General features: G+C 43.7%; 2 protein-coding genes across 2 annotated transcripts in view; one reads left to right on the top strand and one right to left on the bottom strand.

Moving 5' to 3' along the window:
• LOC306753657 (serine protease HTRA1B-like) overlaps window positions 1–8,625 on the top strand; it is a gene marked incomplete at its 5' end in the record, with an annotated part of 11,531 nt that extends 2,906 nt beyond the window's left edge. Inside the window, 8 exons of the mRNA XM_079237552.1 lie at window positions 749–863; window positions 1,305–1,394; window positions 3,464–3,658; window positions 4,014–4,046; window positions 4,962–5,076; window positions 5,393–5,450; window positions 6,478–6,573; window positions 7,780–8,625. Coding sequence (XP_079093678.1) covers window positions 749–863; window positions 1,305–1,394; window positions 3,464–3,658; window positions 4,014–4,046; window positions 4,962–5,076; window positions 5,393–5,450; window positions 6,478–6,573; window positions 7,780–7,948 — 871 coding nt within the window. The 3' untranslated portion in view covers window positions 7,949–8,625. The remainder of the gene's footprint in view (window positions 1–748; window positions 864–1,304; window positions 1,395–3,463; window positions 3,659–4,013; window positions 4,047–4,961; window positions 5,077–5,392; window positions 5,451–6,477; window positions 6,574–7,779) is intronic.
• A 2,483-nt stretch (window positions 8,626–11,108) lies between these two features.
• On the bottom strand, window positions 11,109–17,019 carry cUnh10orf88 (chromosome Un C10orf88 homolog; the record flags this gene model as incomplete). Its single annotated transcript, XM_079237559.1, has 8 exons — window positions 11,109–12,055; window positions 14,582–14,777; window positions 14,999–15,062; window positions 15,176–15,295; window positions 16,174–16,368; window positions 16,449–16,518; window positions 16,595–16,789; window positions 16,877–17,019. 8 exons carry the CDS (start codon window positions 17,017–17,019, stop codon window positions 11,848–11,850), a joined length of 1,191 nt encoding a protein of 396 aa, XP_079093685.1. The 3' UTR covers window positions 11,109–11,847.
• Between the last annotated feature and the right edge of the window lie 292 nt (window positions 17,020–17,311).

Below are 17,311 nucleotides of genomic sequence, written 5' to 3'. Positions count from 1 at the left end.
TCAGGATGATTATTTCTTTGAAATGATGCAGCTGTAAGGTCCAACTCTAACCCAAATCATAGCTCAATATGTGAACATTCTCTAACCCAAATCATAACTCAATATGTGAACATTCTCTAACCCAAATCATAAACAATATGTGAACATTCTCTAACCCAAATCATAGTTCAATATGTGAACATTCTCTAACCCAAATCATAGCTCAATATGTGAACATTCTCTAACCCAAATCATAGCTCAATATGTGAACATTCTCTAACCCAAATCATAGCTCAATATGTGAACATTATCTAACCCAAATCATAGCTCAATATGTGAACATTCTCTAACCCAAATCATAACTCAATATGTGAACATTCTCTAACCCAAATCATAACTCAATATGTGAACATTCTCTCTGCAAAAGTTGACTTTGATAAAGTGAATTTTAATTTGTTCATGTGCCGAACCATATATTTCACTTGTATATTACTTATGGTGTTCAATACATCCAAATACAGCAGTTTTGGGCTTTTTTTCATAAAACAAGCTATGATTTACAGTTTTATATAACAATCGCTCCGCCTGCCCCCTAGATTGCTTTATGTGTATGTTTGAGCTGCTAGTGCGTCTGTGGATGTTTAGTTTAGTTGATTCCTGTCTTTGAAGTCATCACTTGCTTCCTCTCGTAGTTCAGTGGAGAATAAATGTATATTTAGTTGACATGAAGTCATGTGATTGAGACATCTCCCGCCTTCCTTCCGCTCAGGATGATATTCTCAAAGCGGGAGGTGGCGGTGGCCAGCGGCTCGGGGTTCGTCGTGTCCGAAGACGGACTCATCGTCACCAACGCCCACGTGGTGGCCAACAAGCACCGGGTCAAGGTACGAGAGCAGCCTGACGTTAACATGCAATGTATCACAAAATCACACAATCTGAGCACACAACGTGCTCAGATTGTGTGATTTTGTGATACATTGCATTTTAATGTCGCAGCTAGTTTGTCATATTTCATTTCATGGTTGAAACAAACATTGTCAGCGACGGCAACTAATTTCAAGACATTGTGACCTTGATGAGATAACATGACGAGTGTGTGTGTGTGTGTGAGTGTGTGTGTGTGTGAGTGTGTGTGTGTGTGTCTTTGTTTGTCTGTGTATGTGTGTGTGTGTGTGTGTGTGTGTGTGTCTTTGTTTGTCTGTGTATGTGTGTGTGTGTGTGTGTGTGTGTGTCTCTGTGTACACTACATACACACTAAATGTACCACATACATCATAACTCATGAGACCTGAACAGCATCACATGAACATGAACTCGTCCACCAGGTGGAGCTGAAGAGCGGAGCGACGTTCGACGCCACGATCAAAGACGTGGACGAGAAGGCCGACATCGCTCTGATCCAGATCGACTCTCCGGTGAGCCCAGAGAGCCTCTCTTCCACCGGCCATCATTCGCTCCTCACGGTTCTGTTTCTTCTTCACAGTCTGCAGAAGGTCTTGGCTTCGTCCCAGAGATAGTCGCTTTATTGTATTGGTCAGATTTCTGTTTTAATCTTGGGGAATGAATCCTGGCCAGAAATCAGAGAAACCCCTGAAACAACGTAATCAAGAGGAAGTTAAAAGAGAGAATTAAAGCCTGAAATAAGGGGATATTTGTTTATAACTGTATGCAAGAAACCTTCAGTTTCATGATATCCTTTCTTTCTTGGTGCTGTTTTACGACCTTCTCTCAGACACACTTTTTTATTTTCCAAAACAGAATCAGGTATTTATTGCTTTTTGGGAGAGCATTCCCTAAATGGAAAGTTTTTATTTTTAGCTGGGTGGGATATTTGAGACGAGGCGGCTCAGCAAAATAATGTCGTGACTCGTGAAAGACGATATCATGCGGGGTCCTCCCAGTCGTCTTTTCTTCTTCTTTGTTTCGGTGCAGCGTCCCTTCAGGAAGTCAGGGTTTTTTCCACAGAATTCATGCATTGGAAAAACATAACTTGTCGGAGCTGCAACGTCCTGCACATTTTGATGTCACTCACCAGAACACTTGGCTCAATCTGCTAATGAGAGGTGTGGATGTAGAACTTGAGGACCCACACATGCGCTGCAGGAGTTACTCAAGTTACATCACATCGGATCCGTCACGAAAATAAGGGAGTAATCACCGTTATATGACACAGAAAACTCATGAACACACACTGAAGTGTTTCTCTGAGAATCAGTTGATGCGATGGAAAAAGATGAGAAAACTACACGGATATAATATTACAGACGACTTCCTGCTTTTATTGGAGCGTTGCTGAGGGATTTTTATGAATGGAATAAAGGAACATGTTGTGAGAGAGAGAGAGAGAGAGAGAGAGAGAGGGGCCCTATACCTAGATGATAAACACGACGTGATACTCTGCATTTGAAGAGTTTGGAGGAAAATATTTTTACTTTTTTAGCCTTTCCAAACTGAAGTCCCTGCTCTGAAAGTGAGTTCATCTGTTTCAATCAGAAACAGATGAATCAGTCTGTTTGATTTCTTTTGTCTCAATCATCTTCCTCTCTTCCTCTCTCTGTGTCATCCTCTCTTCCTCTCCTCTCTCATCCTCTCTTCCTCCCTCTCTTCTTCTCCTCTCTCTTCCTCCCTCTCTTCCTCTCATCCTCTCTTCCTCTCTCTGTGTCATCCTCTCTCTCTGTGTCCTCCTCTCTTCCTCTCCTCTCTCATCCTCTCTTCCTCTCCTCTCTCATCCTCTCTTCCTCTCTTCCTCTCTCTCATCCTCTCTTCCTCTCATCCTCTCTTCCTCTCTCTGTGTCATCCTCTCTCTCTGTGTCCTCCTCTCTTCCTCTCCTCTCTCATCCTCTCTTCCTCTCCTCTCTCTCTTCCTCTCCTCTCTCATCCTCTCTTCCTCTCCTCTCTCTCATCCTCTCTCTCATCCTCTCTTCCTCTCCTCTCTCTCATCCTCTCTTCCTCTCCTCTCTCTCTTCCTCTCTCATCCTCTCTTCCTCTCCTCTCTCTCTTCCTCTCCTCTCTCTCATCCTCTCTTCCTCTCCTCTCTCTCTTCCTCTCTCTCATCCTCTCTTCCTCCCTCTCTTCCTCTCCTCTCTCTCATCCTCTCTTCCCCTCTCTCTCTCTCTCTCTCTCTCTCTCTCTGTGTCCTCCTCTCTTCCTCTCCTCTCTCATCCTCTCTTCCTCTCCTCTCTCATCCTCTCTTCCTCTCCTCTCTCTCATCCTCTCTCTCATCCTCTCTTCCTCCCTCTCTTCCTCTCCTCTCTCTCTTCCTCTCCTCTCTCTCATCCTCTCTTCCTCCCTCTCTTCCTCCCTCTCTTCCTCTCCTCTCTCTCTCATCCTCTCTTCCTCTCCTCTCTCTCTTCCTCCCTCTCATCCTCTCTTCCTCCCTCTCTTCCTCTCCTCTCTCTCTCATCCTCTCTCTCTCTCATCCTCTCTTCCTCTCCTCTCTCTCTTCCTCCCTCTCATCCTCTCTTCCTCCCTCTCTTCCTCCCAGGTGAAGCTGCCGGTGCTGCTGCTCGGCCACTCGTCCACCCTGCGTCCCGGTGAGTTCGTGGTGGCCATCGGCAGCCCGTTCTCCCTGCAGAACACCGTGACCACCGGCGTGGTCAGCACCACCCAGAGGGGAGGCAGGGAGCTGGGCCTGCTGGACTCCGACATAGACTACATCCAGACCGACGCCATCATCAACGTGAGTGAAGGCAGAGAGACAGAGAGACAGGCAGAGAGAGAGAGACAGACAGGTCTTTGTCATGATTTTCAGCAACGATGCTCTCAAAAGTCTGCAACACTGAGCATGTCACAACCCAAATTGTTTGTGTTTATAACCATGTTTGTGTATGTAAATTTAAATGATCTGCATTGATCGGCTAACTTTAAACATCTTTCATGACCAAACCACAGAAGCTGATGCTCTATTGCATCGTCACCAATCTGCCAAAAATAGTTCACGATGTTTCTATATCGTATCAGAAATAATTTGCTTGAAAACCTGCTGTGATTTCTTTGCTTTTACATTCTTCCTTTGCTTATTTGTTTTCTTGCAGTACGGCAACTCAGGAGGACCACTAGTCAATCTGGTGAGTGTGTGTGAGTGTGTGTGTGTGTGTGTGTGCGTGTGTGTGTGTATGTGTGTGTGTGTGTGTGTGTGTGTGTGTGTGTGTGTGTGTGTGTGTGTGTGTGTGCGTGTGTGTGTGTGTGTGTGCGTGTGTGTGTGTATGTGTGTGTGTGTGTATGTGTGTGTGTGTGTGTGTGTGTGTGTGTGTGTGTGTGTGCGTGTGTGTGTGTGTGTGTGTGTGTGTGTGTGTGTGTGTCCAGATTAATTTGAATATGAAGCACGTTGTCCAGGACTCAAATATTTCTGTAACTGACATGACCAAGATGTTAAATATGACAATAGGGTGGTGATAATCAATTGTTCTTAATTTTAATGTATTTTATTGTATATCATAGGTAAATTTAAACATAAACAAGCCGTGTTTTGTTCCTCTCACCCTGAGATTCAAGTTCATTTAACTTGTAGCCCTTTAAGCCCTAACCATAACCCCTAATCCTATTTATTGTTTGAGTTGTGTTTAGAGGTTGTACATCGGGATTATATATTATAGTAGCCCTGATTTTTATGTTTAATTTGATACCGAACATGTTTGTTTTTTTGGGGGGGAGGGATTTATACCATGATTTCTTCTTGATTTTCCTGATATAAAAGGGTCCTAGGGCTTAACAGGTTAACAGCGACAGAAAATAAGAGTTTCACATTCCTTGGACCATAACTACATGTTGCGAAACAGAGTGATACATAATCTCATATGAACAGAAACCAAGACCCTGAAGTCCTTGTTCAGTAAATAGTGTCAGTAATGTTTGGCAAACAGTCGCTGTCCGCAGCTGCAGCTGATTATCAGCTGGTTTTGTGTCTGCCGCGTTACTAAAACGTAGAACAACGTCGGTGTTAAAGAAACGCCGTTGAACAGACTGTCACCCGTGTCCTGCAGGACGGAGAGGTCATCGGCATCAACACCCTGAAGGTCACGGCGGGGATCTCCTTCGCCATCCCCTCCGACAAGATCCGACAGTTCCTGGCAGAGTCCCACGAGAGGCGGTCCAAAGGTCGGCCCCCGCTTCATTTAACAGAGACTGTGATGTCACTTTAAAGGCATCTGACTCCTCCAGAACAAACAGGAAGTGCACTTCTTTCAGCCAGTACAGTTTATGTTTTCTAAGGTATTTGGTTCAGTAGGATGCACATTTGAAAGTACTATTTCACCAACAAAGTAAAAAAGTGTTTCCTTCCATGTGATTTTAAAACGTGGAAAGTATTCAGAGAGCAACGCTGTTTGTGTTTCCGTACTTTACTGAGTTTGATTTACAGAAAAGATAAATAGAGTGAAAGAAGAAGATGATTCACATTCCTCATGTTCTGCAGGTAAAACATACAAGAAGAAGAAATACATCGGCGTCAGGATGATGAGTCTCACTTCAGCGTAAGTTTCTGATGACATCATGTAAATGTACACATCAGGGAATGGGTTGCTCTTTGTGGAAAAATAATCATCATATGATAATGAAGGAATATTATTATTTATTTACATTATCTTTTGCATTTCTATCAGATCCTGTGGTGTAAAAGAAAAACACGACGGTGTGGTTTATTCAATCATTTGCTAGCCGTCATGATACGAATTACTTTATTTTAGACATATCATCACTTTAGAGATTGATTTCTCTCTGTCCTGGAAATCATTTTACATTTTGGTCACAGTTATATATTTTTTTTCTTTTTGACAAATTCACCGTTGCTTCATTTCTAGAAAAGAAAATGTATGTATGTGTATAACTGTAGCTTAGCAAAGGACAAACAGAAACAAGCAGTTTGAGCTAACAGAGCTAACAGAGCTAGCAGCTAACAGAGCTAACAGGACAGAGCTAACAGAACAGAATTAACCGAGCAAACAGAACAGAGCGAACAGAGCTAACAGAGCTAATAGAGCTAATAGAGCTAACAGAGCTAACAGAGCCAAATCTGATATTGTCATTCTTTATTTCTACTTCCGTTGACTCGTCATAGCTCATAAATGCAGTCTTTTTTTAATTTTTTATAAATTATTACATGTTGAAGAGTCCTTGAAAAGTTTTCCAGTTCGTGCAAGAAACAGCCATTTGTGTGTTTTCAGCACCATTTCCTAGCAATACTTTGCTAAATATTCACTGTGAGAATGATCTAATGTTAATTTTCATTGTAAGCAAACAATAATATACAACATATATTTCGGTCAGTGGATTTGAAAAATGTCATAATTTACAACTGGTGTCCAGAAGGAGCCTCAACAAACTGATCCAGTGAGTACGTATTGATGATAGTTGCAGTTTTTCAAAGTTTGAAATTTGCAAGTTTTACCACAATTAATTTGAGCAATGCTCTCTACATGCTGCACTTTAAAATGAGTCACAATGCACCAACCCTTGGAGTGGAATTAAGAGCTGGTGTTTTGGTTGTTTCCCTCCTGTCAGGCTGGCTAAGGAGCTGAAGGAGAGGCAGCCAGACTTCCCGGACATCACCTCCGGGGCGTACGTCATTGAGGTCATCAGCCGGACTCCAGCTGAGGCGTGAGTGTCTCCTATCACTTCCTTCATGCCGAATATATAATGTATTTTGTCCCAGGAAAACCTTTTGGTCTCCACATGAAACGCCTGTTGGCAGCAAGAGAAGACAGCAGTTTGTTTTCTTATTGTCTGACGGGTTTCTGTGAACACAGGCGGGAGTCAGGGTGATCTGAGCTGGATGAAAGCACATTTATTAGGTTTGAACTATCTGTGTGTGTGTGAGGACTGCAGGATGTGGAAAGTTCATTTCTGGTTTCAAAGCTGCTGTTTTGAATTTGGAACGAGGCTGAAAGCTGGCAGCGAAGGCAGAATCATGAGTGTTTCCCACCCAGAACGCCCAACTCCCTCTGGCAGGGCGGACAAACCGCCTCAGTCATAGTCCAGAGATTTCTGATTCATCTTCTCTGCAGCCTCTGCGTTGAAGGTATTGCTTTAATTATAGAAGTAAAGGCCCTGAAAACATTTCTGTGAAACATTATTCATAGTGACTACATAAGCAACTGGACGAGTAGAGTTGACACAGTGTTCTCATTTTAATCCATGCAAATGTCTGCAGCAGCTCAACTACAGTTCACCATGTAACTTAATGTTGACTGTGTTCACGTTTCCTCTGCCTCACAGTCCTGCTGTGTTTAGCTCCGTTAGCTCTGTTCTGTTAGCTCTGTTCTGTTAGCTCTGTTCTGTTAGCTCTGTTAGCTCTGTTCTGTTAGCTCTGTTTGCTCTGTTCTGTTAGCTTGGTTAATTCTGTTGTTAGCTCTGTTCTGTTAGCTCTGTTAGCTGCTAGCTCTGTTAGCTCAAACAGCTTGTTTCTGTTTGTCCTTTGCTAAGCTACAATTATACACATACATACATGCAGTTGTTTTACCTCGGGCTGCAAAACAAGAGAGCTAGAAATGATGGTATAAAACAGTCAATAAAACATGTTTTTAATAAATCGTGTTTGCAAAAAGTGTGAGTCGCTGCAACCACAAGAGGCCACTGAGCATACAGTCATGAATGAGCACGACAAATATTAAATTGATTGGCTCAGTTGACAGACAGATGTAGGGATGCACACACACAACTGAATACATAATCTAATGCAGCTATAACAAATAATTTTGTATTACCAAAAAAGAGGTTTTCAGTGCCAAGTGGAGTATGCACATATTTTTTGTTGAGGGAAAAGTTATAAATGAGATACATCCCGCCCTTCTTTCTCGGTAACAGAGCGGGCCTGCAGGAGAAAGACGTCATCATCAGCATCAACGGCGAGCGGATCACCTCGGCCAGCGACGTCAGCGCGGCCATAAAGCGGGACGACACGCTGCGGACGGTGGTGAGGCGCGGCAACGAGGACGTCCTCGTCACCATCGTCCCCGAGGACATGGAACCGTGACCTCTCGGCCGAACGAGCAGACAAGCGACGACCCCGACCAGTCGACCGATCCCGAGCTGGCTCTCAGTGGTTTGCAACCAGTCGTGAACGCTCTGAAAATCCCAGCAGCCAGTAGGGTCGTGTGCCTCTGAGGCCACACCTGCGTTTACAGACTTGTGATTATTAGCACTGCTCTTCCACGCTGATACGCTCACACGCACTTCATGACCCCGTGAACGAGGCTTCATCCCCATAATCATACTTCTCATATAAGTGTTTCTTTTAGTCCCAATTTACCGTAAAAGTCGGGTTTTAAACCGCTACTACCTTCAATGGTTGTCCCCGCAAGCTCCCCGCTGTAGCCAGATAGCGCTGCTGCTAGCAGGGAGCTAGCAGCAGCGCTATCTGGCTACAGCGGGGCGCTAGCGGGGAGCTAGCAGCAGCGCTAGCTGGCTACAGTGACGACAACCACTGAAGGTAGTAGCGGCTTATAACCCGACCTTTACGGTACTTTCCATCATCACAGACCTTTTATATTCACCCTCTGTCGCTATACGATGATTTAACTGCAGGTTACCGTAGTTCTGTTTGGTTGTGTATGTTCTTGATGGGATTTTATTTTTTAAATAGTATTTTTGTCCTTGTTTGTTTGATGCCAATCTTTCAAAAAATGAGAATAAAATGATTTTCCAAACTGTTGACAATGTCAATAAATATTAGATCTCAAACAAGATCCTCAATCATCCAAAAGGAAATAACAACAAGTATAATTTTGAATATCCTCCACAACTGTACACACGTTTTGTGAAAGACAAACATTCCTGAATGCTTCTGAACACACGTTCAAGTCGGTTGAGACCAAAAACTAAAGCTAAAAAGAGAGAACGTTGTACTTCAAATGATCCGGATGCCGGTGACAGGACTCCAAATAAATGCTGATGTTGCTCTGTGTGTCTGCCGGTTGCACAAATAAGCAACTGTTTGCAAACATGTTCATCATTTAGGTTCATTAGGAAATTATTGATGTTGTTTTTACAGCTCACCTGCTTCCCATTTCCCCCAATTATCGGTTCATTTCCACTGTGCTGTGTTTTGGGTCCTGCTCCCTTTTGTTCACTGTGATACGACAAACATAGACGCTCCATATGAAACCAATGAAGCCAACACTGGGTTTATAGTAACTGATCACAGATGAATAAACATGTGTTTGAGTAGAAACTCAGAAGCCGAGCTCCGTTCACAAGGAGATGGAGAAAAATAACTCCTTCATCCCTCAAGCATCTTGTGTGTGCGTGTGTGCGTGTGCGTGTGTGTGCGTGTGTGTGCGTGTGCGTGTGTGTGCGTGTGTGTGTGTGTGCGTGTGTGTGCGTATGCGTGTGCGTATGCGTGTGCGTGTGTGTGTGCGTGTGTGTGTGTGTGCGTGTGTGTGCGTATGCGTGTGCGTGTGTGCGTGTGTGTGTGTGGAGGCCCACTGGAGCGACGGTGTTGCGTAACACTCGACACAGTGAGGTCAGCGATGTGTTCTCTGTGCAGCTTGATGGAGGCCAGCTGATGTAAGTTAGAGCAGTGGGTTTGTGTGTTACTGTACTCGGGTCAGATTCTAAGGGTTTCAACATTATTATTATTATTAAATTATTTAGATATCACCGTGAACCCTCCCAAGTTTAACATTAAACTTGACATGAAACCAGTTCATTACTGACATTAAACACCGTATTGAGTATTTTTGATCTTTTCTTTCCACTAGTCAAAAAGAAGCAAGTTATGGAAGCAAAATAGCCCAAAAGTGTTTTACATTGCTTTTATATTATTATATTATTATTGTCTTCATAGTATAGCTTAATAATTTGTCTGCACAAACTACAAAATGGTATATTCTCAAATTACTCAGGCTTTGATAGTTCTAGCTAAAAATAGGGGCACAACGTTTTTTTAAAAGAGATAACAGAAAGACTATTGGGGATCATATATCATATCTTTGCAAATGTCTTTTTGTGTCAGCTGTAATATCATATTATACTTCACATATCATCCATATTATTAATATGGAGACTTTAAAGTGGCATCCAGTTACCATCTTAAGGATAATTTTGCTAAACTAAACTATGCTAAAGCTTCCACACTCTGTAGAAGAGGAGCAGGAGAAGAAGAGAAGACGAAGAAGAGGAGCAGAGGAAGAGGAGCAGGAGAAGAAGAGAAGACGAAGAAGAGGAGCAGAGGAAGAGGAGCAGGAGAAGAAGAGAAGACGAAGAAGAGGAGCAGAGGAAGAGGAGCAGGAGAAGAAGAGAAGACGAAGAAGAGGAGCAGAGGAAGAGGAGCAGGAGAAGAAGAGAAGACGAAGAAGAGGAGCAGAGGAAGAGGAGCAGGAGAAGAGGAGAAGACGAAGAAGAGGAGCAGAGGAAGAGGAGCAGAGGAAGAGGAGAAGACGAAGAAGAGGAGCAGAGGAAGAGGAGCAGAGGAAGAGGAGCAGGAGAAGAGGAGAAGACGAAGAAGAGGAGCAGAGGAAGAGGAGAAGAAGAAGAAGAGCAGGAGAGGAGGAGAAGAGGAAGAAGAGGAGCAGGAGAAGAGGAGGAGAAGAGGAAGAAGAGGAAGAAGAGGAGCAGGAGAAGAGGAGGAGAAGAGGAAGAAGAGGAGCAGGAGAGCTTCTTTCTTTCCGACCCCAGTTGGATGAGATGTTATGGAACCAGTGACCTGATTGACAGAGCAGGTTTCCTCCCAGAATGCTCAGCTGCTGACTCCGTGTCTTCTCCTCCACAAACATCTGCACATCACCTCATGAGTCGCTGTGACCCGCTGCAGCTCTCTGCTGCTGCCAGCTGGACCGGGTCCTTCAGGTGTGGAGCCGGACTCAGCGCATGCAAAGACCTCCAGGTGACCTCCAGGTGACCTCCAGGGTCAAAACCCTGAGCCTTACTGGAAGCAAGATGATTTGATCTTTCCAGGAAACTCTCGGGCGACGCTCTCCTCTTAAATCAGCGCCGTCGGCTCTTGAAAGTATTTTCTGACTCATGTGTTCTGAGCCCAAAGACACCGAACCCAACGGCAACGCTCTGCTGGTTCTGGTCGTCACGGTGAAATGAACTGCTGATGGGAAATTATTTTATAAAACTTTAATTTCGCATAAAATGAGATTCACATAACTCATTCATGTCCCATTTCCTCTAATGTCCCCCAGCTTGCTTAAAGGAATCATCTTTCTTTCCTCTCGTTGTAATTTACTCCTCTTTGTTATAAAACTTGTAAAACAAGAGTATTCATGTGTATAAATATATACTTTTATTGCTTTTAATATCAGCATAAAACCATCAATGTTACTTCATGTTACAGTACATTATTTCAAACATTACCGTGTCGTATTAAAACACATTTTGATCAGTTACACGTCTCATATATATATATATATATATATATATATATATACATATACATACATATTTATACATACATACATGTTCATTCTGAGATTCAAACCAAACTTACTGGTCCAAACAGTTGCGTGTGATTAATCAGTGCAGTTACAGAACATGTTGGAGGACAAACTGTTTACATTACAACGTGAATAAATAAATGTTCAGCTGGTGTCGCATGTACATTATTATTATTATTATGTTGAAACCTGGATGAGACCACATGTTTCACGTCATTCTAATAGTAAAACGGACTGTTGCTGTTGGTGATGTACTTACAGGTACTTTTCTTTCCCCATATGGCTAAACTTTCCCAGGATGCAATGCAGCCACGAAGCATGTTTTGCTATTTCCCCACCGACACAACGAACAAACCGTTAGAGGTTCCTCTGCAGCAGAATATTGCAATAATTGTGTTATTGGATTAATATTTCTCTTCTCTTTTTTCTCTTCTATTTCTGTTCACTAAGGTCTCGTCTGAAGGCTTGAGGGTTTCGGGTCCTTCAGCAGGACTCAGTGCGTGGCTGCTGTCGGGTCGGTCCGCTCACAGGGTCCCGGCGGCGGCGCCGCCGCCGCCGAGCTGCTCGCGGCCGCCGGGTCGAGGGCGCCGAGCAGCGCCTTCTCCAGCTTCTGCTCCAGGGCGTCCAGGCGGCGGTCCACGTGCTCCTTCAGCCTGCGCTCCATCTCCTCCAGGCGACGCTCCATGGCCGAGTCCCACTCCCTGAAGAGGAAACCCCAGGTGAGAGGACATGAAGCCTTCACGGACACACCATGCAGGGTTCATACACATTCTGACCAGTGGTTTCCAGGACTTTTCACCAAATTTCCATGACTTTTCACCAAATTTTCGTGACTTTTACATGACTTTAAACCAAACATTCCACCAAATGTCCATGACTTTTCCATGACTAACCCAACTTTCCATGACTTTTCACTAAATTTTCATGGCTTTTCCATGATTAAACCACATTTCCATGATTTTAAACCAAATTTCCATGATTTTCCACCACATTTCCATGACTTTTCATCAAATTTTCCACCAAATGTCCATGACTTTTCCATGATTAAATCAAATTTCCATTATTTTCCACCAAATTTCCATGATTTTCACTAAATTTCCATGACTTTTCCATGACTAAACCACATTTCCACTACAAACATTTAGTGAAGTCTGGGTGTGAACAGTAAAAAGTGAGTAAATGTAGTATTTAAACTAACAATGAGAACACAAAGCATACAGTAAACTTTAAAAGACTCAAATGAATGAGACAATAGTTTGATTAAAAGAATAAACATTTATATAGATGCCTGTATGTATGCCTGCTTATATTTTGAGTCTTTCTTTTAAAAGCATATTCATTATTTTAAACTCAGCGTAAATGAACATCATGAACACATGAATATAACACATTTACATGACTTTTACTAAACTTTTTTTTTTTTTTTTTTTTTTAAAAGACTCTTGCAGGTTTTCCGTGTGAACCCTGCAGAATGTTTACTCATGCATGTAAAACTTGTATAGAACAAGAAATATGATGCAAATACTTATATTCTAAACAAAGAATTTAGATAAAAGCTGAACCTTTGCATGATGAATAACAATAAAATAGCAATTTTTAAGACCAGATCTTGTTCGTACAAGTTGTGACTCATGTTAAATATAATAACTGCTTATGAAGCACTTAAATGAGGAGAGAGAGAGTCATATTTTGAAGCCACATCAGAGAAAAAACCTCCAAAACCAACATCCTGCTGCATCCATGTTCCTAATTCCTGTTTGCATGAAGCTCTCAGACAGCTGACTCAGCGTTTCTTTCACCCCAACCAGCCGGGGATCATTTCCTCTTGCGTCACAAACAGCATCTGGTGATGCGCTTTGAACATCTGGTTCTTTTTTTTTTCAGTTGAGGTATTTTTATGTTACAAATCACTGGCGAAGGTTTAGTGAGCAACCCGTTGTAGAAGTAAGAGTAAGAAACCAGCTTCTGCACCTAGAAGCAAGACATGGACTAGAATGCAATGCAGAATGCAAAACAACATTAATCTCAAAGTTTCTCCACAGCAAATAAAGTCATGTCATAAAGACATTAAAACAATTAGAAAACTGCTCTGAGCATCTTTAAAGCAAGCACTCAGTTTACTTCAATCCTTCCTCTCCGCCTTCTGGAGTCAAACTCAAACCCTAAAACTCCACTGATCCGGTCGGGTGAAACTCGCCTCTGAGCCGCCGCCGTCTCCTGGATGTGGAGTCAGATCGTGCGCTGCTCGTCTCCGTCACAGAGCCTCTTTATGCAGCGGCGCTCTGCAGCACCAGCTCGTAAACGCTGCTTTCCTCTTATCGTCGAGTGAAACTAGTGATGTGAAATGATACCGAGCCTTTTGCGTCGCAGATTCCACGTTTAATGACTCACGCGTGCAGCGACGCTGATGAATTATGATGTTTTATACGCGTTGCCGGGCAGATCAGTGAATATTCTACCGCGAGGCAGTGGGAAGTGTTTGGGCGTCAGCTTGCAGCTAACAAAGCGACCTCACACAACCAACGGCTGTCCCATGAGAGAGTCTCTGTTTCAGCCACGCCGACCTCAACAACGACCTTCCATTGAGTTAAGAACAGACGAGCTCAAACAATACAAAGAGAAGCAGCAACTTCAAATATTTTGATTGAAAGTGCTGCGAAAGATCAGTTTAACACCACTAAATACCATCTCTGCTAGAAGTACTATTAGTGTTATTATCATTTAATAGAATATATAGTATAGTAGTAATAACAACAACAGCAATGTATTATTATTTAGCATGTCTTTAGCTGCAGTAACGTCTCTCCGACACAAGGTGGAGCTGCTGCACCGGATTACAGATTCAAGTGGAGATGAGTTCAGATGTTCATTCTGAGCCTCAGAGCTTTTTCAAACTGTTTGGTTCAGGGCCTTAACAACAGCACACACACTCAGAAGACACCTTTATGGGAAGATTAGGACCTAAAGAATCAGAATATGCAACAACAATCACAATGAAACAAAACATTGGCATTTTAGAGAGGAGTTTCTTACTTAAATTACTTATTTTATGGCAAAACATTGGCCGATATGGGCATGCTGGGTATTGAAACGTTCAGGAGCTTCCGCACTAGCTGTTTGACGCTGTTTTAGAACCAGGAAGGCCTCTTCTCACAAGGGTTCGCGGTATTGTAGCAATTTAAATGAAGTTCAATTGAGTCGTGTTGGATCTCGTGAAGGTCACTCACCACGAGCCGTTCCTCGCCGTCTTCTCCGCCGCCGCCGCGTCGTCCATCCTCAGCTGCGTCACCTGACCACAGAGGCTCTGCAGCGCCGGCAGCAGCTGCTCCGGGCCGGAGGCCGCCGGGCCGCCACCTTTCAGGAGGCGGGACATCATCTCCGCCAGCTGGGCGCGGCCCGCCGGACCTCCGCCCTCGCCGCTCGCTAGAGATGGACGAGCACAACGCGAAGATTTAGGCATTTAAAAACTACGAAAAAAAACACGTTTTACACTTTCAGTGTTCCTTGCGCTGAAGGTCGGTCCAGACAAAATCTATCTATAAAACCTCAAAGACATTCCGAATTGTGATTTTTTTTCAAGAGCGCCACACGCCTCAGCACAAAGGTAAGTCTCCTTTTGACCGGAGAGACATGACCTTCCTCACCTGCGATCTCGGCGTCGCCTCCAGAAGCCAGCGGGTCGGGGGAGGAGTCCGACATCGCTCCGTTCTGAGCCGGTGGAAACAACACTGAATTTATCTGATGTGCAGCAAATGCAAACGTTCCACTGGCATGAAGTTGGACGTGCGACATTGATGAATGCAGATGATAGTGACTGGTACCCTGGGGTCTGCCGGCTGCGGCTGCGGCTGGTTGCTGGCGGCGGCTCCTTGAGCCAGAGCGGAGAAAACGCCGCCGCCCATCAGGAGAGGCAGGAAGCCACTGAGAGAGCCGGTCTGGTTCTGGAGAGGAACAAGCGTCACGGCAGGAGGAAAAGAAATATGAACCATAACGCAGGGTTCATCCTGACCAATGGGTTTCAGGACTTTAAACCAAATGTCCACTACAAACATTTAGTGAAGTCTGGGTGTAAACAGTAAAAAGTGAGTAAATGTAGTATTTAAACTAACAATGAGAACACAAAGCATACAGTAAACCTTAAATGACTCAAATGAATGAGACAATAGTTTGATTAAAAGAATAAACATTTATATAGATGCCTGTATGTATGCCTGCTTATATTTTGAGTCTTTCTTATAAAAGCATATTTTTTTAATTATTTAAAACTCAGCGTAAATGAACGTTATGAACACATGAATATAACGCATTTACATGACTTTTACTAAACTTTTATTTAAAAAATAAATAAATATATATATATATATATATATATATATATATATATATAAATAATAATAAATAAGATGCAAATATGATATAATAATAATAAATAATGTTATACATTTTTATAAATATTTTTGTATAAATAATAATTTATAAATCATTTATTAAACGATTAAAATTATGTATTACATAATTTATGTTGTGTTTTATATTATAGTAATAATATAAAACAATATAATATAAATAATAATAAATAATATTTTTTTATTTTTTTCAAGGGCTTTTCCAGGCCTGAAAAATAACCATTTCCATGTCAAATTCCATGACTTTTCCAGGTTTTCCATGACCGTAAGCTAATGGCAGATCAACGAGAAGTCGAGTGAAGGTTCTGCCTTCAACATGAAGTCCATCATCATCGTCGTTATTCGCTGCTGCTGTAATCTCCCTGACTGAGGTCATGAAGGTACGGAGTGACTCACTGCTCCTTTGCTCCCACCTTCTGCTGGAGCTGCACCATGTCCATGAGGTTCTGCGCTCCCGGCGAGAGGCTGGTCCCCATCTCCTCCACCAGACACTGCACCTGCTGCATGTCGATGCCGGGGCCCCGGGGGGCCACGCAGGGCCGCGGCGCCCGGAGGCCCACGACGACCCGCCGCACCAACACACTGCTCCTGCCGCCCAGCGAGAGCAGCTGGGAACGCCGGGAACCAGAGGATTACAAACAGATAACGGCTCAGAGAGTTTATGAGACGCAGACGTCAAACAGCTCACCTTCACTTCACAGGCGGAGGCCGGCTGCTCCAGGACCAGCTGCTTCCTGTAGAAAGGCCCTCTGTCTGAGCTGTGAACAGCAGAGAGACGCCGCTTCAACATTCGTCCAACGCAGACGTCATCAGAGCTTAAACCGCCCAACGTACCCGTCTGGCTGGACGCCGGCGCTCCTCTCCCCGCGCACCGTCCCGCAGTATTCGCCCGTCTGGTCGTACGCCTCCATGGTCCGAGCCTCGCTGACGACCAGCAGGCGGGCGATGGCGGCGCCGGGCGAGCAGCGGAGCGTCAGGAGACACGGAGACCCGTCCTCCGTCTGCTCCAGCAGCACCGGGCCGCCGCCGCTGTTTTTTTTAAAGAAGCATTTCACACAAGTGTCCACAAACACTTCACACAGATAACTAGTTTCCCCGGAGCTTAACGCTCCTCACCTGTCGGCCTCGTCTCCTTCTGGCTGACTGAGCTCCTCTTCGCGGTCCTCTTCGTCACCGAGCCGAACAGGAAGCAGAACGCCGGACAGCCGACGTTCCCGACAGCTCCAGGCCGCGCCGCTCTTCACGGCAATGTCCACCATGACGGACTAGGAGACAAGCTAGGACACGAAGCAGGGAACAGCTTAGGAGACAGGGAAGGAGATGAGTTTGGAGACAATTCAGGGAAAAAGTGTTCATACATATTAAGAAACAAATCAGTTTTTCATAGTCTTAATATTATAAATACATCTGAACTTCAAGTGCAGGATCAGAGGGTACATTTACTGAAGTGCAAGTAATGGAATACTCAATACTACATGTACATATTCCATTTCATAATACTTTATACTTCTATGCCACTACATTTTGGAGGCAAATATTACACTTTTTACT

Source organism: Taurulus bubalis (genome assembly GCF_910589615.1).
Source record: "Taurulus bubalis genome assembly, chromosome: 2".
Taxonomy (NCBI): domain Eukaryota; kingdom Metazoa; phylum Chordata; class Actinopteri; order Perciformes; family Cottidae; genus Taurulus; species Taurulus bubalis.
The sequence above is the reverse complement of the archived record's forward strand: the minus strand, read 5'-3'. Positions and strand labels throughout refer to the sequence as shown.